The sequence below is a fragment of the Drosophila subpulchrella genome, chromosome 3L (assembly GCF_014743375.2).
Source record: "Drosophila subpulchrella strain 33 F10 #4 breed RU33 chromosome 3L, RU_Dsub_v1.1 Primary Assembly, whole genome shotgun sequence".
Taxonomy (NCBI): domain Eukaryota; kingdom Metazoa; phylum Arthropoda; class Insecta; order Diptera; family Drosophilidae; genus Drosophila; species Drosophila subpulchrella.
Genome location: NC_050612.1, coordinates 12,323,383 through 12,350,866, shown reverse-complemented (window position 1 = coordinate 12,350,866; position 27,484 = coordinate 12,323,383). Strand labels below are relative to the sequence as shown.

The following is a 27,484-nucleotide window of genomic DNA, read 5'->3' as shown; positions in this document are numbered from 1 at the left end:
AATCATCTCAGCATTTGGCTTTCCCTTTGGCCAAGCACTCAAATTTTTCTTAGGTATTTGCAATTTGGAGAGGTGGACACATTGCGTGCGATTGCATTACGAGTGAAATTTGCCAACTTTTACAAAAGATCTTGGGATATTGATAACCTTTTTGCCTAGGTTTTGGGTTGCTGCCGCCTCCGACTTGGCTGGCTCCTTCTGCCGCCGCTGCTGACATCATCAGACTGAGAGTCCCAATCCCAATCCCAAACCCAGTCTAAGTCCAAGCTGGCAATTTCATTCGATGGCATCCATTTGGGTTGGTTTTGATTACATAAATTTGGCGCCGTCTGCGATCGCGATGCGATGCTATTCGATGCGATGCGATGCGATGCGGTTCCATTTGCATCTTCAAAGTCCAAGTGGTGCCCCGAAATGTGGGTCAGCGGTCTTCGATATGGGTGCGGCTCCCTGGCTCTGGACACGGCCATCGCCATATGTAATTACAATAACTGCAACTTCCAATGCAACAACGGCATCAAAGCAAACAACACGATCTCAAGTAAAATGTCTCGGAAACCTGTCGCTTTTAATTAAAGGCCCCGCAAACTCCGACTCTAAGTAACTTTTCATGTTCCAAGTTATGCGCACAATTTTAAGCGACAGCCCCCACAAAGGCATTCAACATAGAAATAACTCTTGCATTTAGTCATAACTGCATTTAAAACGTTATTGTTGCGGGTAAATATTGTTTCGCTTTTTTTCGTATGCAAAAAGAGGTTGGAAATAAAGAGCAGGGGAAAATCTCGAATTTTTGGGCTTGTGTTTGGGTTCAGGTCCGACCCACTTCTGTCATGTTGCCCGATAAATACTTTGAGATTTATTGTCCGCCGCGGTGGCAGGCATAATTACAATTTATGCCCAAGGTGGTCCCCAAAACACCCGCCAAGTCCCGCCTTGTGCAATAGACCCCAAACGGCGCAGCTCCTCCCCGAACTGCCAACTCCAGCTCCATCTCAATCCTAATCCCAGCACCAATCTCCGCCAAGTTGCCAAGTTCAAAAGCGTGTTTGAGGAAGCTGTCGCCAAAGACAAAGACCCATACAAATTGCCAGGGAAGCCGTCTGGCAGGCCGTCCCTCTGACAGCCCGTATGTTGTTTACCTGTCTCAGAGCTGCCATTATTCTTGGCCGAATTGAAAGTGAACACCACACAATATTGGGAATAAGAAAGTGGCAAAGGGAATTCGAATATCGCATACCCTTTGGGAAAATAGCTCTTGATCTTCAATATTAACTGATTTAACAGGAAAGGGGATCCTTGAAATATTTTTAACACGTATTTGTTACGTTCTTTGATAACGTTTTTTACAAAAACTGTAGAAAACTTAAGAAAAATATTTAAAAGCTATACAAAATGAATAACGAATCCGTTGACGATCCAATAAATATTTGTATTAGGTATGTGTTAGATTGATGGTTTTCAATTACAGTAATTCGATGACCATTCGTTATATGTTAAAAGTATTTATTTAAATTAAGCATACAAAAGTCGTACAAAAATATTTGTGTGAATTGCGCATCAATAAGTACAAAGCACATAGTAAGTAGTTGTTGCATGTATGTATATAGCTTACACAATAGTTACAGACATCAGAAATTAGGATAACGATGCCACAGAGAAGTAAGCTTGGCTAGTTTCAGTGGTTTCTTTGGACGCGATTGCGGGCGAATGTTCTTCAGAGTGCAGCCTACAGGCAGATCGACCTAAGGATTCAGAATAAATATGATAATGACATCTAGCAAAGCTGATTTTAAGTCAGACTTACGGATTTATCGGCAGTGACCCGGACTGGCTCTTTACCCGGACAGATTACATAAGTTCCGAACCCCTGGATGAGACTAGCGGGTTCGGAGTCAAAGTTGAACTCTGGCATGATGGGAGCAGGAGTGGGCTTTGGAGCTATTTAAATAAACAAATTAAATTAATTACTATATAATGAGAACATATATCAAGAGCTATTAATAACATTTGTTAAATAATTATGTGTACATTCAACTTTATTATAGTATGTATCAAAATCCCCATTTTAAATAGTTAGTTGTTAATACTTATTTACTTACCCCTAACATAGATGATAAAAGTGCATCTTAGAGTTCTTCCATCGGTGGTGGTGGCTTCGTAATTGATTGTGTGATCTCCCATCTTAAACAAGGAACCAGGGAACTGCAAAGTAGGATAGTTTATAGACATTCCTAGGGTTTATTAATGAAATCCATCCTTACATGTGACTTGTAGATCTTGAGCAGTTTTCCCGCAAATCGCGGCTCATCCCAGGCCACCGATCGCAAGTTCTGGTTCTCCTTCAGATAGACTTCAATGGAAGGTGGACAAAAGTTTGTGGTATCCGAACCCAAATCTACCCGTGTACTTTCGCCACGAGCACTGGGAGCAGGGTTAACCAAATTAGCTGATCTTTGGGATAGGGGCTCTAGTCTGGAGAAAGACTCAGTGTCAGCGGAACTAAAACTCGGAAGATTGGGCTGTTGAAGCGAACTGTGGCTGGAAAAGGAGCTGAAAGGCGTTGTCTCAAGAGCCGACTCCCGAGGAATGGGTTCTGATAAGGAGGAACTACTACTTGAAAATGGTGACTGTCGAATTGAACTGTGGGTTGAAAATGTGGGAAAGGAAACTGAGTTGGGAGCTGAATCTAAGGGAAATGAAGAAGAACTGGTTGAGGATAGGCTGACAAATGGAGGTGGTCTAGGAAATGAAGATCTTCGATATCCAGCTGGTTCCGAAGAAAAGCTCAAAGAATTTGCACCTGCAGGCTTAATAGTGATTAAAGTGTGACATTTAACTGTGCGCTGATCCTCCCCATAGACGACAGCAAAGTCGACCTTATGAAGCCCAGCTGGCAAATGACCTTGAAGCCCAGCCGCCCAGTCGGGATAGACTACCAAACGACCGTCTTTAATATTGGTTTTCGGTCTCTGGAGTGTTACATGAGCCTTCTGCTCACCAGGATGGAGTAGAATCACTACGTTCTCTGGACACTTGACATAGGGTTCCTCCAGTTGAACTTCCTGGGTTGGAGGGGGTGTCACTTGTAGCGGAGATTTCCACTGTGGCGAAATTATTGGATTGGCAAACAAAGTGTTATCGATTGGCACGCAATTGAGATCGGTTCCGAAGGACCATCCGTTGAACATCATGCAGCTGGCCAGCATGGAGCCGCTAGAAACGAAGCCGGGATTGCAAGTAAGTTGGCAAAGATCTCCGAACTTCGATGGACCTTCAGTGCAGCTAGCCGGAGATATAAATCCATTACGTGCGGGTTTAAGGGCATGACAGATTCCAGGCCCATTGAGAGCTAGGATAATACATCAAAATAAATAAAGAACAAGATGATTCAGTAATTTATTTTAGTACTTACATACGCAAGTGGTCTCTGGACCCTCCCAAATGCCATTGGCGCCACAGTTCTTGATTTCCGGACCGCGACGGACATATCCCGGATTGCAGGTAACCCGGCAGCGACTAAAGTAGAAGTTCTTCGTCTTATGGCGAAACCTGTTACAGCGGGACCTGCTATTGGGTGGTGCCTGGAATCGAGGGCAAAGATCCCTGGGCTGGAACTGATTCACCCTAGGACGCTTGGGCAACTCAGGCAGCTTAGAAACAGGTGTTCTTGGTGTGGGTAAATCATCAAGGGGAGGGATCCTTGGAAGCTCTGGTCTTGACCACTCAGGAAAGTCTGGGAATTTGTTCTCCGGCACAACAGGATATTTGGGGCTTTCAGGTATGTTCTTAGACAACTCGTTGAAGTCGGGGTACTTGGGTTTCTCTGATTCCGTCTTGGGCTCTTCAGGCACCTCGGAGACTGATGGAATATCCGGCAATGTTGGGTACTCGGGAAACTCGCAACGGAAGCCTCCCATCTCATTTATGCACTTTCCGGTGATACAACTATTTTTACCCGGAGCACACTCATCAATGTCCTCGCAAGTCTTTTGATCACCATCCAATTCATAGCCCGGTGGACAGCTGCACTTGAAGGAACCCTCACTGTTCAAGCAGCGATGCGAGCATCCTCCGTTCTTCTCCTGGCACTCGTCGATGTCCTCGCACTCGTCGTCCAATCCCAGGGTGAAACCAGCTTCACATTTGATAGGAACACAGCCCTCGGAGGAGCGTTTAGTGCCCGGGGGACAGCTCACCACAACGGGACGACAACTGCGACCGTCCTCGTTGAGGGTTTGGCCCAGGGGACAGGCGCACTCGAAGGTGCCGGCCTTGTTGATGCACTCGTGGGTGCAGCCGCCGGAGAGGAGTCCTGCGCACTCGTCCACATCATGGCAGGACCTCTTGTCCTTGCCCAGCTCGTAGCCCCTTTCGCAGGCACAGGTGTGCGAACCTAGAAGATTGATGCAGATGTCGCTACAGTTCCCATAGTCCTGCGAGCACTCATCAATGTCGGAGCAACCGAAACCATCGGGGGTTAGCTCGTAACCCGCATCGCAAGCGCAGGCAAAGCCCCCCGGTTGATTCACGCAGAGCTGTGAGCACCGGCCATTGCCATCGAGACACTCATCGATGTCCTGGCAGGTGCGCATGTCGTCCGAGAGAGCATGCCCCAAGGGACAGAGGCACTGGTAGCCACCCGGCTCATTTTGGCAAAAGTGGGAGCAGTTCCCATTGGCCAAGGAGCACTCGTCGATGTCCAAGCATGAGGGTGAAGATGGAGATTTGAATAAGGTGGAATCATGGGAGAATGAGGTGTTAGGTGATGTGGCGATGTGGTTATCCAAGCCCAGGGCATAGCCAGTTGGGCAGAGGCAGGTGTACGAACCATTGAGGTTCTCGCAAAGCTTTTGATCGCTGCACCCATGAGTTCCCCGCGAACACTCGTCTATGTCAAAGCAATAGCCACGGAAGCCGTCCAGCTTGAGAAGCTCATAGCCCGCGGCACAGATGCACACATACGAACCTGGAAGATTGCGGCACACCTGCTGGCAGCCTCCGTTGTCCACCAGGCACTCGTCCACATCCTCGCAGCTCTTGCCATCGGAACTCAGTTCGAATCCCTCGCGGCAGGAGCAAGCTCCTCCTCGGCCACTCAGGCAGATCTGCTCACAGCCATTGTTGTTCACCTCGCACAGATTCTCGGCCAGACAGGTGTACTCCTCGACCAGGTTGAGACCCTCGGGGCACAGGCACTGGTAGCCACCCGGAGTGTTCTGGCAGCTGTGACTGCACAGGTGCGTATCCTCGGCACACTCGTCGATGTCCTGGCAGCCGAACTCCTCATTCCGGTAGCCAATGGGACAGATGCAACTGAAGCTGTTGTTATCCTCGCTGGCCAAACAGCTTCCCGGCAAGCACTTCTCGACTCTGTTGTCCTTGGAGCAGGGGGATTCCTGCACCAAGCAGGAGTGCAAATCTTCAGAGAGCTGATAGCCCTTGGGGCACTTGCATCGATAATTTCCTTCAGGCAGATCCTCGCACTCGTGGGCACATCGAGTACGGTTTAACTCGGGATTCTCCAAATCGGCACAGCTATCCAAGGCACAACCCCGCTGATCTTCGAGCAGATGATATCCCTCACCGCAGGAGCAGCGGAAGGATCCGATGGTGTTCTCGCAATATTGCTGACAGACTCCTTGGTCCTCGGGACCCGTCATCTCACACTCATTGATATCCTCACATTTGATACCATCGATGGAAAGTTGAAAACCACGATTACATACTTTTTTAAGAGGGGGATTTACGGCAACTACCAACGGATTATCGCTGCCCTCTTCGACTGGGCTCTCCACCACTTCAGTGGAGTTGAGTCTTTCCTCTTTTTCCACCAGTGACACCACACAGCGATAAGAGCCGGGAAGGTTCTCGCAATCACCTTGGCAGTCAGACGACAGCTCAGGATTGGCGCATTCATCGATGTCTGCGATCAAAACAATGATAAAAACCAATTACTTACAATATCCCTATATCTAATATCTGGTTATTTTACATACCCACACAAGTTTTTCCAGAAGCATCTATGTAATAACCATCTTGACAGCTGCATTTATATTCTCCGGGCATGTTTTCGCAAATTCCCGAACACCCGCCATTCGACTCCTGACATTCGTCGATATCTGTTAAGGGATTGTATTACTTCGTTACTTATTTACTAAGCTTAATATAATATGCACCCACCAATACAGTTGACATAGTCGTTTGGATCCAGGGTGTAACCCTCTCGACAATCACATTGCTTTATTGGTTGGTTCTCATCTGGATAGAGCAAACGCTTGCATATTTGGGCACACCCGCCATTATCTTCTCCACAATTGGTATCCACCAAGGTTGGCTCATAGCGATCTTTAGCGGGCCTAACAGAAGCATTACTAGAGGATAATACTTCGTTTGGCACTTCTGAAACCTTGGTATCGGGATCGATTTCTATGAAAGTTTCGTTATTTGATTTCAGGGGAGTTAGGTCCTGAATAGTTAAAACATCCGATTCTTGAGGAAGTTCCACTTTATCTTCATTAATATTAATAACAATTTCTGGTTCCGGTTTGGAATCGGCTTCTTTTAGAGACAAGTCATCTTCCTTTACCGGTGGCGGTGGAGGCGGTGGTGGTTCACTTTCATTATTGTCAACCTCAATCACCATATCATCGAAACTCTCATTGGGGACCGTCTCATACTCTTCCAAATCATCGTCATCCACCTCCTCGGGTTCTATATAATCCGGCTGGGGAATACAGGTCGGTATTTCACCCACCCACTTCTGGTTCGAGCAAAACATTTCGGTATTATCGTTTTCGAACTCGTAGCTCTCATCGCAGGTGTAAAAGGCAACTAGGAAAACCTTTTTGCCCCTTCGACGTCGATCATATAGGGTCGCCTTGCCATGATTAATCTCCGGTGGAAGGATCCTGGCCTCGGAGCAGCTCATGTCTAAAGTAGGTGCCAAGGACAGAGGCACTTTCGGCTCCTCGGGAATACTCATGACATTTTTCCTCTTACGCTCAGAACTCGGAGAAGCTAAAGGGCAAGATTAAATTAGATAATATCAGAAAAGGGACATTGAAGAAATCTAAAAAATTTCTTCATTATTGGAGATCATGTTCCCAACAGATTTTGATATAAAATGTGAGATGAAATATTTTATTCAAACAGTTACAATTTTTTGTGGTTTTCGAACACTTAGCTTTAGTACTAATGTAGTTTTAATATTTATGGTTATGAAAAAACCATTAAAACACAAAACATACACAAAAAGCTCTTCCTATATCCGCCGCAATACCACACGATATCTTACCATAATCCATCGGCAATAAAGCAATTTATGTTTTCCTTAATACCACGAACAGCTGTTCTGACTCAACCAGAAATAATAAAAGACCCTCAAATACAGACCTAGAAAACTTAAGGGGAAACCCATAAAAACTAGGTGAATCAATAATTTGAATCGTTGCCAAAAGATTTTTTGTTGCCATCTAGCTTTCCCTGCTTTTTTCAAATTAATTTTACGTTTTAGGATTTTCTTTGGTAAGATTTACGATCGTATATTTTCCATTTTCTATAGAAGCCGGCCGGTAAATGGGTGAGTAATATTTTGTTTAGCTTAAAAGTTGTCCCATGTTAGCCACGACAATAATTTTATCCGAAACGTGTCACAAAAATATACATATATGCTCCATTAGCCATAAAGACAAATGGTTTTTATGGCAATTTGGTAGACATTTTAATAGTCGTATAGATATAGATTTGAAAAGGGGATAAATTGAAACAGAGTACACAGTTTTGACAAATTCTGAAAAAAATATGTATCGTTGTATTCAATAAATAAGAAAATTAATTCAAAACAAATCATTTATATTTTAGCAAAATTATAATTTTTATATATAAAACATTTTTTTAATATAATTATTAAATATTTATTATAATAATAATAAAGAGCGAATTGAAAAACTTAGGCCACATAAACTAAAAGCTTGTACTATATTTAAAATCAAAATAAATCAATTATCTTTAAGCGATAAACTACATTTTTTTTTAAATAAGTAACTTAAAAATTTTCGACAAATTTAATAGTTAAATTTAAATAAAATGAATTTATGATACTTTAAGGATTACGTTTTTAGAAAAGTGAATTCAATCAAAAAGTTGTTTATACATTTTTAACGAAATTATTCGACATAAATTTAAATATTTTTTTTTAGGAAATGTGAAAAGTTTTGCAATAGCCAACCGACAAATCTCTTTCTCATTGCAGAATGATATAAGCTAAGGAGACACGGGTGAAACCATAATAATCTTTTATAATCCCAAAATTCCTTGTAAACTATCCAATAAATTTCCCTTTCCACACAATCGGTGAAATATTTTAGAAGTCCGCCCACACTTACCTGAAGCAAATGCAACGCATGTTAGCGCGCATAAAACATATTTCGCCGCCCACATTCTGCAGCCCTATATACGATCCTTATAGAACGGCTTCCTCACACCTTTCCACTCTCACTTCTGATGACTTCTTGGGTTTGAATTTTATAAAAAAGAAGACATTAATAAAATTTCACGTCATTCGTTTCCTTTTTTATTTGTTCTCCAACATGTTTATGGGACAAGAACTATATATGTAGAGACATATAGAGAAGCAAAGCCATTAAGATTAACGTGGCTTTAAAAATAGCACATGTTCAACACTTTTTACATATATTCACGAGCATTTCATGGATGAAAAGGGACAGTTTTACACCAACTAAAGAACTTTCGGCAATAAAAGTTCATTGAATTTGCAATTGCCTTAGTTTGTTAAAAAAACAAGTAATCCGTCCCTATATATATTTCCGCAGTTTTAAGGAGAATAAAATATAGACAATTTTTTTATTTAAAAAAACGCACCGTTTCCGTCGAGAGCCCAGGCAAGACTGAGGAGCCAAGAAAATTCTGACTTTTCTCGAAGGGAACACACCGATTTTCCGAGTCTCCAAAAGATATATATAAGTTTGTGGGTATATACATAGACTGTGATATTTCATTGATATCATAAAGCAAATTAGTGCAAGAGCGCACAAATGTCACCAGAGTGGGATGTAAAGAGGGAAGCTATTTTTACCGATGGTATTATCATTAGCATTGGGCTACGAAAATTAATGAGGTTCCGTCATCCATTGAACTTGATCGCATTGATCCTTCAACAGCTGTCAAATGCGGCAGTGTTTAAAATAATTGATATTAGCTGGTAGTGTCATTCGTTAATCAAGCCATTAATTATACTGCAGTATATTGAATATTGTAATTGTTTTTTAGGCATAGTTAAATACATTGCAATATTATATTTGGTATTGCATATGTTCTTAATTTACACCCACATTTACCTGTTGAAAACGCAGCAATTTCAGTACGCATAAAACATTTCTTGACTCCCACACTTGACAGCTATTTATTCGGTCTTTAGAGAACATAATCTTTATATGTTCCTTTCCCCTTTCATATTGACTTCTATAACTCAACATTTTTTTCGTATATTTTTATTAATTTTTTTCGAGATATTTATGAGACAAATGCTATGTTAAGAAATAAAGAAGGGCAAAGACATAAAGATTAGGGCGGCTTTAAAATTATTCCATGTTCAACAGTTTATTAGATAAAAGTATTTAATAACTTAAAAAATAAACCTATGCATAGAAAGATTTTCGTTCTTAACAGTTAATTTTTTAATTGCGGAAAACTTGGTTACCAGATGAACTGCCGAGATCTGAAGAGAGTCCATTTGTCATTTTCAGATTATCAGTAAAGTAATTACCCATCTGAAATCGTTATACTCGCAGGGTATCGTGGGGAGAAACTTTCGAATGGGGGAGGCTATTACATCACAAGATTGGTCGACTGGGTTTCGAGCACTTTTTGGTCTATTGTTGAGCACATAATTAAGCATCGCTTAGCTTATGTAATTAATGTCAGGCCAAATGGCAGCGCCAAGAGCCCGCAGTGGAGAGTCTAATGAACCAGCTGCGTGCGCTGATTTATATGCGACTTTTCGAGCTGGTTTGTATGTTGTCCGTCTGTCTGTCTCTCTGTTTGTTTGTTTGGAACGGCCAAATTGTGTTTTGTCACCGTCACCATCTCAAACGACGTCTCTCGATCGCGCACTTAGGCTCCGTTTATGCGCAGGCTCTGCTCGGTACTCCAGTTTTGGATTTTGAGTTTTGGGTTTCTTGGACCATGTGCATGTGACATAAGTCGCCGGGTGTACGGCCATGATATATGAATATGACAAAGCGACATGGACAACTTTATTGGCTCATGAAAAGCGCTGTCACTGCTTGACTGACATAAATCACCGAACGGCAGAAATAGGCATTCATCGCCCCGAGAGCCAATCGATTGCAGAAAAAAACTGGCCAAAAAGTGTTCAGTCAAAATAAATCAAAAATCAATCCATTCGAAGGGCCGTTAGACGATCATCTCTGTGCGATGTGGGTCTCAGGGAAATCTAGTACAATCATCATTTGCATACGACAGAATATGCCGAATCGATAGCACAGCTCTTATCTGATTGAAACTGTCAACCCAGCCGGACATTTCGCTTCATTCATGGGCACGAGCAAAAACCCATATGGAATCACTTTGGACGGCAGTCCACGTAGTGACGAAGCGCACCAGGAGAGTGTGCCAAGACGACTACTCGTACTATATAAACATGAAGAAATGATAATGTGCTGTGATGATCCTATCGTAACGAGTGATACACTAATCGAAAAATATCGCATAAATTAAAAGGATTGCATACCAAGACTTTTGTAATTGGTTTGGGAGAAAGAGCTGTAAAAATTAAGAAAATTTGCTCTGTTGGGGATAAATGACCCAGTTTATTAGCCTAGTTGTATTCTTCGAATGACACCTGATTTGTTATAATCGAAGCTACGTAATGTAAGAAAGCTTAGTTCTACCATACATAACAAGTAAGGCTTTCTAACATGCCGATTTTTAATATACGATAGTTTAAAAATTAGGTCCAAAAGTTTTTTATCCGATTTAAAATTTTTTTTTTTAGATTTTTTCTCTATAACGATTTCTTCGGCTATAACGATTTATATAGTTTAAAGTGGGTCATATAAAACATTTTCGTCACAAAAGTGGATATCAGAACCTGTGTGTGTTGAAGGTGCGATCGTCACTAGTTTTGTACATCGTGTTTTTATTTCATATGGAAATTAGAGCAACAATTGAACATCGTGCGGCGTTCTAAAAATAATAACCGTGGAGTGGAGCTTTTATTGACCAACAGAGAAAAACACACAAGCCCACGTCAGCCGAGGAATCGAATGCACGCCACCTATCGGACAAACGAAGCGTAACTGGACACGCTACTCCACACACACTCACACATTTAGATTTACGTATGTGAAGCCTTGTTTTTCACTTTCCCCTATTGTGTTTTCATTTTTGTGCCGGGTATTTGTAAGTTACAAGGGTATATCTGTCTCAAAGAAATGATCAAGATCGGTAGACAATAGAAAATTGTACCCATCATGTTAAGATAAGTTATTATGATGTAATGTATGGACAGCCCCAAAATTACAAAAAAAAAGATGATGTTTGAAATAAAAATGTCTAATTTCATGTAGAAAACTTATAGGGGAACACTAAACGTGTTCAAATAAAGCTTATTATTGGAATGCACCATAAAATATTCTTTTTACTTTTATTAGTTTTTTATTATTAGCACCAGGTATTCTCTGGTCTAAGTCCTTGCTCTTGCACACCCCACCTTCTTTCGGTGCAGACCTAGAACCCTTTTAGCGCTGGCCTATAACTACCTTAACTATGGCTATGGTAAGTGTGCGCCCAACGCGCATGACCTCAACAATTTGACTTCACTTGAAGTGCAAACGCACATGCAAACTGTGGAGCTCGGAGTGCTCCATGGGTCTAGTCCAGTTCAGAACGGTCCGGTCCTGTTGCGTGCCCACCGAAATGGTTATGGTAGGGATATGAATGGGGATTGTCGGAGGTGGTCGAGTGCCGAACTGACCCTTCACTTTAGCAGCGAATGTTTTGGGTCAGTGCTCAGTTGCGTTGAGTTCGTGACCAAAGGCGGGCGTATTTCTGATTCCAAATTCATATTCATATTCGATATTAATAAATCCTCGGCGGCTGTTATAGCAGACCACAGTTCCCGGTCCGATCGGCATGATTCGGCGATTGTCTGGCGAGCATTGAGAAGAAGTCATGGGCTGTGCCAGCAGCACTCCCATGGTTGCAACGGCGGGTAGCGAAATGCTGAAAGCCGCCAGCCATGTCAAGCAGAAGGGCGAGGCCGTCGTCGAAGGTGTGTGAGTGGGCTAGAGTGTGTGTGTGTTACCAATCCGGGCTGGCCATTAGTTGCTTTTGGCCAGCAGATGACATTTAAGAGTGTGCTGTCCAAGGGAAATTCCGAACGGCCAGCGAGCGTATACTTGATATTCAGGGCGTATACTTAATGTTCAGCGAAATTAAGTCCTTGATCTATTCATATTAAATGTTAACTTATAAAAGAGGTTGTCTAACTTTATTTTAGTTACTTTCTGGCAATTAAATTAAATATCAATTAGTTCAGGTTACTTAAAATTCATTCAAACACTGTACTCAACCTGGGAACCTCGATAAGATAAAGTCCTTGACCCCTTGCTCCAATCAATATTAAATCCAGTTAATGAACGACCACCATCAAGCTGGTAAATTCCCACTTAATGCCAAAAAAGAAATTCGATACATCCAGGCATAATGTACGTAATAAATGTGCTCGCATTTCGCATTATTATAATAACAAGCCACGTAATAAAGGACAATTGGCCAGCGCAATGCGTGCCGCGGAGCCTTTCGGCCTTTTAGCCACTCCGCCGCAGTGGGTCGCAAGTGAAAGCTGCCTCCAATGCCATCATCCGACAATATTTTTATACATTTATTTAACGCATATGAAGAAAAACGACTTGGTTGCGTGACCGAGCCGTCAACGAATTAGAGCAAAACATTGACTTAAAAATATTATACGTTCATGTGCACTGAGGGAAAGTGCTATAATTAAATCAGGACTAAGCTACATAAATTTGCAATCATTTATTTTGAGGAAAGACCATCATCTGTAATAGATACATATATTATGATAAAGGGAGAGATCAGTATTCTACGTTTAAATAAACAATTTGGAACATATTTAAAATTACTTAAAGTAATAGTTTATTTAACAACGCTGTTTTGTTTTATTTTTACTTAAATAAAATCTTGTTAATTTCTATAAAAAATATTGTAATATTACCAATATCTATGAGCTAGGAATAAAGGTAAAATTGTAAGCTGGATTTTTTTCACTGCAGAATTATGTACTATATATGAGCACTCCTCTCGGAAAATAACTAATGAAAGTGCCTTTCCCTTGCTCCTTGCAGACGCCTCTGAGACGCTGACCACCACTTTGGACACGGCCAAGGAGACCGTTGGAACGGCGGTGGCGGGAATTACCAACGAGCTGGGCAACGCCTTTAAGGAGGGCACTCAGGCTCTGGACGAGGCCAAGCACAAGGTCATGGAGGGGTTGCATCTGGAAGAGCCCAAGGAAACCGAGGCGAAAGCTGATCCGGAAGAGGCTACTATGAGCACTTCCCGGGCTCCAACGCCGCAACTAAAAGAGGAAGATGCCGATAGCCTGAAGACCTCGACGCCGGAACCGGAAATCGAAAGGGCTCTGGCCAACGAGGAGGAGAGTCCGCCCAGTCCGAAACCCACGCTGGAGGAGATGGTTCAGATCAGTGCCGAGGTCTCCCAGGTGGCAGAGGTAATTGCTCCGCCTGCCGTAGAATCTACTGAATCAACGGCACCTGCGGCTCCCGCACCTGCAACCGAATCCTCCGCCCCCGTGGAGTAAGTAAGCCCAGAGAGCACCTGATGCATCGCAAATCCGTAATCGCTAACCCGTAACCCCCGTAGCCCCATCGCAAATCCGTAACCCGTAGCGCCACTGCACCCTGAAGTTTTCGCGTAGTTTGTACCTGCAACGTTCGCTTATGATTCGTAGTTCTCGTCGTAGCATCCCGATATTTACCTACATTTATTATAGCCTAATCTACATATTACTTTCTCCTCTCTCTTTCTCTTCTTGACTTGTATGTAAATTGTAAATAAACTTACTATTCTTCTATGTACATATCATATACTCTGCCTTTGTTTACTTGCGATCCCAGCAACTCAAACTAACAAGAACATCAACAGCAAAGTCTTCTACGTAGTATTGTGGTAATATTTTAAATATCATACACGGCTATCAATATGTGGTTCGGCTAGCCGAATAAGTGTGTTGTTGCAAAACTAAATGAACTATAATTTAATTAAAATATAAATATAAATGATATTTTATCACAAAAAGTAGATCAAGGAAATACGAAAGATAAAGCTTTAGTAAATCTCCCTTTTAAATGAGATAAATCATAATTCTATTGACACCATTTATTTAAATATAAAAATATTTTTTATGACAATAAGCTTAAACTCTAAAGTTTTGCAAAGCCCATTATTACACAGACACTCACATATTTACTAAGAAAGTTACACACCCCGCAAGAAATGGAAATTTTCCTATGACATCCTACTAAAACACCAAACATCTTCCCACACCTAAATCCTTACACACTCCATTACTTAAACCTCAAGAAGTCGTAAAGTTCGTCGCAAGGTCGGGGGAAAGGAGAAAAAGGACAAGGAACAGCGAAGACCCAGTACCACCGAGTGGGAGAAGTTCGCAGATCAGTTGGCCAAAAGCAAGAAGTTCAAGCCCTACGAGAGTTTCGTCCACAGTCACAATAAGTTCTCCGTTTATCAGGATCACACAAGTCTGCGGGACAAGCCGAATCACTATGACGGTCATTTCAGCGGCGGAAACTCGCTGAGTGCCTCCCAGTCGGATCTGTCCAGCGGTCACATAACTCCCGCCCCCACTCGTCGAGGTCAGCGGGAGTTCGCCAAGTTCGTGGGCTCCGAACAGCCGGGCAGCATTTCGCGGTCCAGTTCCAGACTCTCGAACCCCGCCACTGCCAGGACCTTCGATTTCAATCCCCAACGCGAACGCATCAGTCTTCCAGTCACCAATCGCATTGGTTCCGGTATCCAAAGAGCTCCTGCGGAAAGGATTTCCGGTTGGGGCAGAGGAAGGCCCACACCCTTGGTTGAGGAACCCGGTTATGGACGCAGGATGAGCACTGGTTTCCTTCCGCAGCCCTTCCGACCTGAGAGAGAGAAGTTCCTCAGCACTGGAAGCCGCCGAGCAATACATCCCATAACCCCAATCAAGGATACGAAAAGGGAAAAGACTTCCAAGAAACAGCCTTCCAAGAACCTTTCTTCTAAAGAGTTTGATCCTCACAAAACCGATAAAAGTCCAATAAGGATCACCAAATCATTGTTAACGGATACAGTGCGCTCCAGAGAACCATCACTCCACGAATTTGATTCCATAAAGGCACATAAGAGTCCTTTTAAAGGATCAAATTTGACAAAGGAAATGCCACTTCCAAAGAATATACCTTTTAGAGAACCATCTTTCAAGGAGTTAAAGTCCTTGAAAAACGACAAAAGCCCCATAAGATTGCAAAAACCTTTGACAAAGGAGGTTGTTAGATCTAGAGAACCCTCTTACATAGAATTTGATGCATTTAAAGACGATCAGAGCCCGCTGAGAATACTATCTTTGGCAAAGGAAATGGTTCGATCTAAAGAACAGTCGTATATTGAATTTGATCCCTATAAAGCAGTTAAAAGTCCATTGAGAATGCCACAGCCTATAGTATTCAATGATGACCATAAGCTGGAAGAAAAAATAACCAAAAATCATCATACTTCTTCGGAGCATCTACCTCAAAGAGATCTCAGTCCAAGTGAGGAAATTCAAGCCCCAAATATCCAAAATTTATCCTCGGCACCTCAAACACCTCAAAAGATGAAAGATCCTGTGGAAAAAGCTAAGGTGTTCTCCCCAAAGATGCCATCACCCCCAGCTTCGCCTGTTTTCAGTTCTAAATCTTCAGACAGCAGCAATTTAGATGTGATAATCCAACCCATGAGCAGTCTGAACACACCCAGTATCAAATCCTTTACCCAGTCACCAGATCAAGTGGTAGTGGAGGGCTATGAGGATTCCGATTTGGAGGCTGCTCTGGCCAGGTTGGAGATCCTGAGAGGATCCACGGCCACTTTACAATCGCTAAGATCTTGCAGTCCTGGCAAACACACCTACACAGCTTCCCTATTGAGTTCTCGAAGAACTTCGCCTTGGGTGATGCGAAAGAACTATGGAGGCACTATTGGCAAGGAAAACAAACCATCTATATTGGTGGAAGGTCCCAGGAAATCCGCAGAGGCCTGCCATCAAACACTCGAACGCTGCGATATTTGCTATAATGATTTCATCATAAACTGAGATTCCAGATTCATTTAAATTCAAGATATATGCTTGCATAATTTAATCTTTTTACTAAAATCATATTTTTAAATACTTAATATTACTGATATAAGTAACTGTGAAGTTCGCTCTTTTCTCTAAAAACTTATGTAATTTAAAACTAAAAAATATGTTTACTCTTAGATACATAATCCAAAGCTTTGAATTGGCGAAAGCGATCTTTATAATATACAAAGCTAGTTCTATGGTACAAAGATTTTGTAAGAAATATGTTAAGTAACCAAATGCCTCAATAGATTATTATTTTAAATTACAACTCTATTTAAAAGTCGTTTTATAGTATATTTACCCACAGATTGTTAAATCTTGTACAATCCTTGGACTGGCAATAAAGCAATCGAGCCCAACGATAAATAGCTAACCCAGAAACAAAGAAGTTTAATGTTATTGAACCGTTTTAATTGCGAAACTTTTATGGCAGGCAATTTGCCTCTCTGGTGTTCAAATCAAAACCGAATCACCCGGCAGTGCGATTTGGGCTGCCCCCTAATTGATGACTTAATAACGAAATTGAAATGTTTATCTTGCCGTTCACTCAATTATTCTGCCACTTGAGGTTCAGTGCGGTTCGGTTTGGTGCGGCGGATTGAAGTACGATTTTAAGTTTTACGGTTTCACGTTCCGTGTGGCAGTGATTCCACATGGCTTCCACATCCACATCTCCCGTCCGTGACTTAATGAACTATTAACAGCAATGATAGTAATTTGTTGCAGCAGCAGCGGCGGCAGCAAATGAAATTGCTTTCGGCCAACAACGAGTTGTCTTCATGGCACTTTTTGGCAAACAAATAGACAATTCAACAAAGCGACATGCAGACAAATGACTACAGTGGATACTACGAGCAGCAGACATATATCTGCCTCTGCCTGGATTTTCGCGGGGGTGTTACCAGTGTTTAGTTTTCCCCCCAAGCCCCTGCACCTGCTGCCTTCTCTATGGCATCTATTTTGGCACGATTTTCAAATTACGTACATTGACTCGCAAAATGTTTGCTCTATGCCGCAATTAATTCCCAGGCGGAAGAAACAGTGCCCCACAGGGGTGAGCGGGTCCAAAAGTTGAAGGTCTTCGGCGGTCTCTGTGGCGTGACATTGAAAGTGAAAGAACAAGTTTTGATGGGTCTCGTATCGTTTCGTTTTGTTTTCTATTTTTAATGACTTTGGCATGGCCACTTGGTTCAATGAACGCAACAGCCACGCACAAAAAAAAAAAAACAAAAACGAAAAGTAACCACCGCTAATGATCTGTGAAGTGCAAGTGTTGGTACTTTTACTTTCTTTTATCAAAAGTGGAGGCGTCATCTTTTTTTAACCGAAACAGTGGAAATTAGCCGAGAGCCAGAAAGCCAGAAAATGCATTTTTAGCACATCATTTTCTGGTTATACCTCTGGTTTCGGTGTTCGTTTGTGGTAAAACGTGCTTTTAATCAAATTTACATGTGCCATTCATACGCACTGTGGGCTGGCGAAAAACAGCCAGTTTTCTGTGTAAAATTGATTTATGCAATTGTTGTTTGGGGCAAGCAGCAGCTGATTTGTTTATATGCTCAGGCGGCAGCAACAAGCATGGCAAATCAATAAGTTTATGCAACAGGCGGCGATAAAATCTAAGAAATCACCGAAGACAATGCCTTAGCAGAGCTTCCTGCTACAGTTTTGTTTTGACCAATTTTTCTATAACATTTTTTGGCCAGTTTTAACAGAGCCCCAGTGAGTTAACAGTGCTCTGTGCACATGCGCATTTTCGGATTTTTTGGGATTTTCAATTAATGGATTTCCTTTTCATTTCCAATTCAGTAAATGCGGCAACGCACTTGCTGCTGGCTGCAAATAGCAATCATTTGTTAGGCAAACATTTCTACTTTTCGGCTGCTTTCGTTTGGCCTTTTGCCAACATTTTGCATAACCTGGGTCAAGACGGAAATGCAGGAGGAGGCCAGCCATTAATAATCTTTGGCTCTCGGCTTTTGGGGCCTCGGCTGCCCGCTGCTGGTGACTTCTTCAATGCGTTTCGCCGGAGCCTTTTGTTTCTGCCGGCCCAAAACGTGCCCGGGCCACAAGCCAAAGTCAGCTGGAATAGGCCCTCTGCCGCTCGCCTAAAAATCACAAAAACTGACCATTGGTGCAAGTATCTTTTCTTTTTTGATTAACATTTTAAGCACCCATACTTTTTCAATAGTTATATTAACTAACGTCCAATAAAATTTTACCAATTAAGTATGGGTTTTTAAAAAACAATGGTATGCTCTAAATATGTATATATAGAGCTTTTGTCTTTAAATATTTTGCTTTGAATTCTTTAAAGATTTGATATACATTTGTTGATTTAAAAACAGATAATAGGAGCCAAACTCCATATTGAATGTTTTTAAGGTTATGTAAATGGCAATACACCTTATTTCATATTGTAACTTCTCAAAGCAAAACTAAAAAAATAGATCAAGCTATCAGGTAAATAATAAATTTTTATAATTTAATTACAGCAAATGCTTATTAAAAAATTAAGATAACAATAAAAAAGGTGTTATTATTATTTTACCTTTATGCAATCCCCGTCAAGTCGGTGACCCAATCTTGTCACCTCTGCCTTTTATTCGACCTGCCCTCCCTGCAGCAGCGAGCTGGTGTTCAGTAGCCTCCGCATAATCCAAATTAAATTGTCAAAAGAAATGACAATTCAATACACACAATCTTGTTAAGCAAATATGAAAGAAAATACCAAAACAAAAAGCACTCTGTCATCCGTGCACTCCAACAAAAGCGGAGACAGCAGGAAAGAGTGAGAGTGAGACGAAAATGAAAATCAAAACCAAAACCGAGACGGAGGTTGAGGTCCAAAAAAGTGTCAAATTAAACTGTCAGAGCGACTTTTAACCCATTTTCGTGGGCCATTACATAAGCTACTTATCAGTTGATAACGGGGCGCTCGGGGTGTTGGAAATACTAATAGGGAAATGGAAATGGGAATGGAAATGCGAGTGCGTAGGTGGTGCGACTGTTGAGCGGTCAGGCGCATAAATCAGCCCGGACACTCAGCCACTCGAGTTCATTCGCTCATGCGTCAGCCAAACAAAAGACTTAGGCAACGAACTCCAGCCGCTGTTGCAACAGAATGCATTCCTGCGAGTGTGTGCGAGTGTGTCAACAGCTGAGACTGCCGCTGCATATTCTTAGCTGCATATGTGTATAGTGTCTAGCCCTACCCAATGCCCCTAAATCCCCCCACTGCATTCCCATGTGAACTGCGCTAATTCGTGACTACTTTGTTGGGCGACTGCTGAGGACCCCGGCACACACATTGCCAGATGCACAGAGAGAATTACCTAGACTTTGAATAAATTACTGATGAATGTAATTTTCTCAGAAATTTCTTTTCATTTATATGCAAGAGATACTAAACTTTTGCTTTTATCAATACCTTACTACACCCATTAAGAATACAATGTATACATTTTCTCCCTCTGCCTGGGAACACTGAATACCCTATTCACACACCCGAAAACATCTGTGATAGATTTGAATGACCCACTCCCAAGGCTCGAGCTACCGCCTCTCGAGGACTGGCGCTTGTGAGTCAGAGATCGGCTCGCTATATGTCCCATTTCGATGGCAATTCCCTGCCCACGCCGCAGGCGCAAACACTTTACTTTTGTTTTCGAAACGGTCGCAGTTGCAGTTGCAGTATTCAGTTTAAGTTGCAGTCCCAAAATGAACTACCCAACGAGGCCAGCACACAGCTCTCAGCTCTCATTCTCCGTTGTCAGTGGGATTCGACTCTGTTTCTGTTTCTGTTTCGATTTTCGGGGTTTTTCTTCTTCAGAGTTCGACAACGTTGCAGTTGTCGCTTTCGTAGTCACACAAAGATAGAAATCGCATGACACGATCTTGTAGCCCGAAACAGGCGCCAGTAACCCAGTTTTCAGGTTTCAGACCAACGGCAAAAGCAAAAGCAACAACGGCAACTACGATGACTCCCTTTGGCCAAAGCCAAATGAAAATGAAAATGAAACGTTTTGGGCATAAATAAATAATGACAACAGAGCAGCCACCAAAAAGGCAACAACAAATGATCAGACAGTCCTCCCTGCATTTGCATTTGCTTGCATGCCTCTGCAAAATGGGTATATTACTTTTACCAAGGGGTTTGATATAAATGAAGCGGATGATCCTTATCATATAAGGATATGAACTACATATAACCCAGTAATACATTTAAGAATTAAGATATATTTTGTGAAGATATATATCTTATCGAAATATTTGTATTTCTATTTATACAATGTACGTAAGTATGTTTGTAAGATTTATCGAAGTGTTGCTAACTAAATACAAATAAATCCTAACATACTTTTAGCATTGGTAAAGAGTTTTCCCAAAGATATAAATCTTTCAATCTACGCGTCTGGAACTATATCAGATCCCCCTTTTGGGCTTTCTTTTCGCCTGTGAGGGTAAATTGGCTTCTGTTTACTAACCAATCGATTTCTTGCTCGCTTTTTTGTTATTGTTTGTTTGCTGCCTGTTATTTGTTTTGGTTTTTGTAGCTGCGGCATTTTGGTTTGTTTGTTTCAAGTTGTTTGGGCTCAGCCTAACAAGCAGCCAACATCGACGTCTGCCCATTGTCTTTGTGCCTCACCGTTTTCATGTGGCATTTTTCTAGATTCGCCAACCCAGCCCACCCCCTAAAGACATGCACTGACCTTTGACATCGTCCCCGTGGATAAATCCAGGCGCTCTCGATCTCATTGGAGACGAATAAAAATGAATATTTTTTTAGCACATGCATTTTTTAATATTTATTTGTTTCCAATATATAATGAAATATTAGTTTTTATTTAGGTATTACAAAATATGACTTTAAATATGTATATAAAATGGACAATTTTTACTGCAAAATCGGTAAAAAATAATTAATGTAAAGTATCCCAACAGCGAAAAAAACTGTGATGACGACAACCGTACATTGAACCCCAATCCCGAGGCAGACCCATAAATTGATCGATGCCGAACCATGAACGTGAAGTGTTCACTCAACTTCAATTCTAAACAGTCGACGGCAATTTCACTTTCATTGGCAGTCCGTCACCCACGACATTGGCGATCTGCGCGTCTGGGAAAGCGATTCACCCTACGCATTGGATGGGATCCGCGATCTGGGATCCCCAGACTTTTCGCAACAGTAGCCAATAGACGGGGCGACAGACCAACGAGCATGCCAAAAATTGCATTTTCTACAACAAATCAAGGTGACTGGACATCAAGATAAAAACATAACAAACGATTTGACTAAGCCAAATGGTAATAGGCCCCGGCAACACAACATCGCCAACATCATCAGCAGGAGCAGCGATCGTGGCCACGAGCTCTGGAGCTGGAGCTGGAGCTGGATTTCAGCCACTGGAGCGATCATCGAGCTGCTCCGCCGTTATTGTTATTGCCATGGCCAAAAGCCTGGCATCGGCTGGCTGGAGCTCCTGGCTCCAAATTTGGTGCGAAACTGCGTTGTCGCGGGCGCTATTTTCCCCTTCGTGGATCGGGCACAGTGGGGCAAGGGCCTCGGGATTTTCCTGGATACTGATTTCATTTAAAGAAAAAGTTTTTGAAGACAAAATCAAAAACAGTGTCTTACCAGGTGCTACAAATTTTAACTCAATATGCAAATTGTATAATAAAATATTACGCTTCTCCAAATATTCTATCTTATATTAAAGATCTCAGTTCTGTTTACAACAATCTGAAAGTACTTTAATCCTAATTTTTAGTCTTAGTTAACCTTAGTTTAATTTTAGTTATGTAAGCATCCCTTTAAATGATCTCTATAACAATATAATATAATAATAGCATAATATTAACTAGTACTTAGAATATAATCTATATACAAATATCATTTTGATAAGAATTATTGTCACTTTCTAATTCATTGTTATAAACCGTTATAAGTTGTTTACCCAAGTAATGCCCAAAACTTAAAGTTGGTAGTGTATACAACTTGATCTCTTTAAAAAATGATCAAAATATTCCTCCTCTCCTAACCATCTGACCTTCAAATAAACCCATTCCAAACCACTGTGCTGTCGTTGTCGTGCCTGTCGTCGTCGTCATATTGAAATTGAAAATAAGAATCGTATTTGGTAATTGCAATGAAAGCGAAAGGAGTGAAAACTTTTCTGCTGTTGTAGGTATGTTATTTTGGCCACTAAGATAGATCACCAAGGATAGCGGCCGAGCAGCGGTCACTTTCTATCCTATCGAGCGGTTCAATGACACGGCCCCCAACGCCCCCGCCTTCTACTGACTGTTTTTTTTTCCACTCGGAGTGTGTTCACCATAGGTTATAGGTGGATATACATTTTTGAAGTGGACTCGAGCTGATGGCAACACTTATCGATGGCTAAGCCGAGTGCCTAAGCAGCTAAACGGCAATAACCACATCAAAATGCCAATGAAAACCTTTTGACATTTTTATCACGCACAGCACTGGCCCGAAGATCGGAGCTGTAAGGCCCGGCCAAATGCTAATTGACCTTGACATGCGGAAGATTTGAATGCGACGATATAGCCCCCTTGCCTTTGCCCCCTTGCATCTGATGCACTTCAAGACCAACTCGAGTGGCTGCTGCACTTGGCTTGGAAGTCTGGGTCTTGGGTCTGGGTCTGGGTCCTACCACAGGTAAGAAGTAAGAGGTACGAGGTACGAGGTACGAGTTAAGTGGTAAATGGTAAGTGTTGCGGTTGCAACATCATCAGCGCCGACATCGAAATGTGAATGCATATGCACGGTGTTAATTGCAATCGCCACTGCAGTGTGACCAAGGTGGCTGCAGTTCAACAAGTCAAGTGTAATTTATAAATAAATGACTCAAATTATGGGTAAAACAACGTCTTAAGGTATTAGCTAATCAAAAGTGTTCTTCCTTTTCGATCCTTTTTTAGAAATAAATAATGCTTAAAATCAAGCATGACTTAATTTGTTAGCCCATGTAATATAAACTACATGATTATTATTCGGTATTTTAAATATGTCGTATATTATTGAGCACATTAGCATTTAGAAACACACGCAACCAAATATTCATTTTGTACAAATTCTACCATTTTAAATAATGTAAAAGGCGATTGATATTTCGAAAATTATACCCAGAAAACGAATCAGTAATTGATTTCCTTAATGAAATTTTGGTTACAAAAATATAAATATTTTCTTTAACATTTTTCGAACACCTCTTCAAAACACCTCAGCCATTTGGTCACACTTTAAACAAAATTTAATGAAATAAAGTGATGTCCAGTGGGCCGCACCTGATTAAATGTCTGATGAATAAACAACGAAAGTGCAACAAGTTGCGGCCATAAAAATGACACCAGTTGAGGTGGGAAAAGGGGGAGTGGCAGGTGGGCAGGGGGCAAGGCCAGGCGACACTTCACCTTGGGTTGTTCAAGTTGATGTTTTTGCTGTTGCTGGTGCCAACGGTTATTATTTTACACGCTTTCAACTACAACTTCATTTTGCGCTCGGCGTCTTAATGCCTTGTGCTATAAAATATAAAATGAAATTTTACGCACTAAGCGCGGCATTTAACACAAAACCGGCAGAAATGTTTTTCGAGGGGGCAGCATTTCAAGGGGGGATATAATAAAAGTGAAACAGAAACTAAACCAAGGTTGCCCCACAAACTGCCACACACACCTGCCACCGATTTTCACTCTTCACCGCCGAAATGCGACATGTTTGGCACTAAAATTGATAACTCTATTGCCCATTTTCTGCTGATTTTGCTGCTGGCTGCCGCTCGTCAATTGCTCACCCGATGATTGATTTTGCTGATTGCCAACGAGTTTGTATCTCGCATTTGCAATTTGCATTTTGAAGTTTGCAGTTTGCATTTCGCATCTCTGCATATTTACCGCGGCCAATTATAATTAATTTCCCTGGCTTGTCGCTCTCTCTCACGTGAACATCGCAGAATCCGATGCATTTTGTCAACATCAACTTTGGAGCAGGAGAAAAACCGAAAACGAAAGTCCGCCGACTGACTGAGTGACCGACTGTCACCGACTCAGGTGTCCATTCATCACCTGTCATAATCAGTCGGGATAGGGAAACGCCAAGGTGCCGAAAGTTGATAATAGGTTGGCCATAAAGACGAGGAAAGGCGGTTAAGTCGCTCCGAGAAGACGTCTCAATAACTCAAAGTTTGCGAAAAGAGGATCATTAAGTATAATGCCCATGGTGAACAACAAAAACAACCCTTATTTCAGGTCTACAAATAATATCGCTGTTTATATATTATTATAAAGAAACTTAAAAAGGTATTACTTTGTGTGTACTTACATAAATTAGAAACTAAGCCGAGAAATGAAAATTCATTGATGTTATTTACTGAGATATATGAAAAAGGCTTTCTAAGAGGCCACTTTTAGTCTGTTATTAGTAATAGTTAAATTTAGAAATGTGGACTATACACAAGATCAACTAAAAGTGTGAAGTATATTTATGTTGGTCTTCATTATTCCATATTTTTATGTTTCTCATTTTACCAATTGAATAACTTGTGGTTTAATGGCATTGTAAAAACCTATTTCAAGTTAAGGATTCCCTCTAGAGAACTTTCAATTTGTTTGGAAAGAGAGAGTAGAGCTCCATATGGAAATGGAAATGGAAATGGCGAAGACCTTGTCCGTCAGTCAGATGAATGTGAATGTGAGAGTACTGACCTGGCTCTGCCTTCGGTGGCTGCCTCACTGACTGACTTGTAAGTGATCACTGATCGCCGATCTGGAGGAGGGGATTCCAAAGGGGTTTCCGAGGGGATTCCCGAGCCTTAAACGGATGGCAAATGCAACTGGGAATGGCGGGGCTTCGTGCCTAAAACATTTTGCATAATTTGTTTTGCTTACTTTTTATATGTATTCCAAGGCTTGTAATTTGATTGCGTTGTTGATTTTATTATGAAAGTTGCGAGACAACAATAACAACAGCCAGATTAGCATTGCACACTTTTCTCTGGGAACACAGGGAAAAATGGTGATTTTTTTATTCAAACGATTTGGAATGGATGCCATGTTAATTTAGTGATGAGAGGGTTTCGAGAAATACAATTTTTTCAATGTGTTAAAAATTAATACAATCAAAATGTACAAGTTATCTCTGCATTTAAATATTTATGAAAATAAATAAAAAGGGCTGTAACTAAAATCGCTATGGTTAAATATGTACATTTTGTATATTTTTAATCGAAATCCGCATTTTTGCTTCTAGGGAATTATTTCTTGGATAAATAATTTTTAGTTGGGATATATATTTAAAATATATGCCCTTAATGATATTAGATTAATTTTGGGTAGCACACGTAGTTTAATCTGTTAATATCTTTTTTCTGTGCAGACTGACTCACAGGCGCCTACATTTTTATTTTTATTTTATTTTATTTTTTTATTTGCGGCGTAGCATGTTGCCAGCAATTGAATAAAAACCCTTTTCATGTCAATGCAACATTTGTTGCCCTGCCAGCCGCAGTTCGATATAAACTAGCGAAACAGCAACAATCGGCGGCGCTTTGGCTTTGTACTTGTCTCTTTGGATTTGGCTGCTGCTGCAGTTGTTTCCTATTAACGATAAAAATCACATGACACGAACTGGTCGGTCGATTTGGCTTCGTTTTCTGCACTTTTTCCATGGGCCGTGCTTTGTTTTGGTTTTTGCCCGGGTCCCGCTTCGAGTTTTCGATTTGGCGCCGGCGCCACTAACCCAGTTTAAGCCCAGTTAAGAGCCCAGTTGAGAGGCCAGTTTCGAGCCCAGCTTAAATCCGACCTGGGCTGGCCAATTATGCCACATTATTGTCCAGTTGAGTGCCGCTGTTATCGCCCTGGAATGACAGGATGCGGCCAATTGGCAGGGCCACGGCCAATGCCTGGAGATTACGCAACGTCAACGTCAATTAAATCAGTTTTACTCCAAATATTTTAAGCCAATGTCAACCGAGACCGGGGGAAAGAAATATATTGACATCGTCTGCCCATCGCTCGTACACCTCTCTACCGATCTCGATCGTCCACTGGCCACGCCTGATTGAATTTATGGCCGAACTGAGGACTGCGCACTGACCAACTGCAGATCCAGACCCTCGGGGGGCTTTGGGGCTTTGTTTACACAAAACTTTCACAAATTAACCCAACCTGTGAACTGAAAAACTCAAAACTTAATGCCCGAAAACGCATCGACTCGATTAAAACGCTGCAAACTTAATTGGGGCCCAGTTTGTCGCACATTCTGGGTGGCCCAGCCAAGGCACAGTGGTCGCCATTAAATGGAACCCTCAGATATACCTCCTCGAGAGACTATACAAGGTAGTCTTAATAACTGGTTGTAAATATTTAAATTAAGTTATTTTTCTGTAAATCTTAAGAGATACTCTGAAATAGTAGTGCCACTATGTGTAGTACTTTTATTTTCCTTAAAACTTTATGCTGGAATTATGATATGCTTTACAGTAAGGGGATAACTCATTTAAATTTTATATATGTATATGCTTCTCAAAAAGTTATATCAAAGGTATGTTACATTCTTGTCCCTTTTGCAAAGACTTGTATCTATAATTGTATTTTCTTTTTTAGTTAAGTAATTCTCACACTTTCTCACTTTTTGGAGAAGAAACGTTCTTGAAATCAAGACTAAAAAACTCTTGAAGATGTTTTTCGAGATTGGTAGATCGCAGAAGCTCATTGAAAGTGTTAAGATTCTAGAATGGAAAATATTTCTTTTTCCCAAATCCGAGTTAACCATAATCACTGTGCATCCGTATCATATGTGGTCTTCCTGGACCCTCACCCCCTTCCAGATTCGCCAGGCCCTGCGGCATGTGCTCGGTCAAGTGCAAGTGGCAATTTAAAGAATCGGGTGAGGAGGCTGGTGGAACGATGAATCGGGAGTCCCAGTGTCCCGATGTCCCAATGTTGGCGCCCCCATATGCGCATAATAATTTCGATGGAGTGCCGAAGAAAGTTGCCGGC

General features: G+C 41.6%; 2 protein-coding genes across 5 annotated transcripts; one reads left to right on the top strand and one right to left on the bottom strand.

Annotated features, from left to right (window-relative positions):
* Positions 1–1,488: 1,488 nt before the first annotated feature.
* LOC119553717 lies at positions 1,489–8,904 on the bottom strand. 4 transcript variants are annotated; one of them, XM_037864301.1, is made up of 10 exons: positions 8,884–8,903; positions 8,388–8,512; positions 6,184–7,020; positions 6,000–6,122; positions 4,970–5,926; positions 3,416–4,396; positions 2,265–3,352; positions 2,103–2,205; positions 1,808–1,941; positions 1,489–1,745 (listed from the first exon to the last, which is right to left on the bottom strand). In XM_037864301.1, exons 2-10 carry the CDS (start codon positions 8,440–8,442, stop codon positions 1,632–1,634), a joined length of 4,392 nt encoding a protein of 1,463 aa, XP_037720229.1. In that variant the 5' UTR covers positions 8,443–8,512; positions 8,884–8,903; the 3' UTR covers positions 1,489–1,631. The 4 variants fall into 4 exon arrangements, with proteins under 4 accessions (XP_037720229.1, XP_037720227.1, XP_037720226.1 ...); XM_037864299.1 differs by having other exon boundaries at positions 3,416–5,926; positions 8,388–8,509; positions 8,884–8,904; XM_037864298.1 differs by having other exon boundaries at positions 3,416–5,926.
* Positions 8,905–12,076: 3,172 nt separating this feature from the next.
* LOC119553949 lies at positions 12,077–16,432 on the top strand. The gene is made up of 3 exons (XM_037864643.1): positions 12,077–12,316; positions 13,413–13,884; positions 14,671–16,432. The coding sequence occupies exons 1-3, from the start codon at positions 12,217–12,219 to the stop codon at positions 16,430–16,432; spliced, it is 2,334 nt and encodes a 777-aa protein (XP_037720571.1). The 5' UTR covers positions 12,077–12,216.
* Positions 16,433–27,484: the final 11,052 nt, after the last annotated feature.

Excerpts from the sequence above, each read along its gene's own strand:
- LOC119553717 (XM_037864299.1), bottom strand. The coding sequence starts at position 8,442 with ATGTGGGCGGCGAAATATGTTTTATGCGCGCTAACATGCGTTGCATTT. Across the intron at positions 7,021-8,387 it reads ATGCGTTGCATTTGCTTCAG|CTTCTCCGAGTTCTGAGCGT; the intron begins GTAAGTGTGGGC and ends CTTGCCCTTTAG. Across the intron at positions 2,206-2,264 it reads TCAAGATCTACAAGTCACAT|TTCCCTGGTTCCTTGTTTAA; the intron begins GTAAGGATGGAT and ends CCTACTTTGCAG.
- LOC119553949 (XM_037864643.1), top strand. The coding sequence starts at position 12,217 with ATGGGCTGTGCCAGCAGCACTCCCATGGTTGCAACGGCGGGTAGCGAA. Across the intron at positions 12,317-13,412 it reads GGGCGAGGCCGTCGTCGAAG|ACGCCTCTGAGACGCTGACC; the intron begins GTGTGTGAGTGG and ends TGCTCCTTGCAG. Across the intron at positions 13,885-14,670 it reads GAATCCTCCGCCCCCGTGGA|AAGTCGTAAAGTTCGTCGCA; the intron begins GTAAGTAAGCCC and ends TTAAACCTCAAG.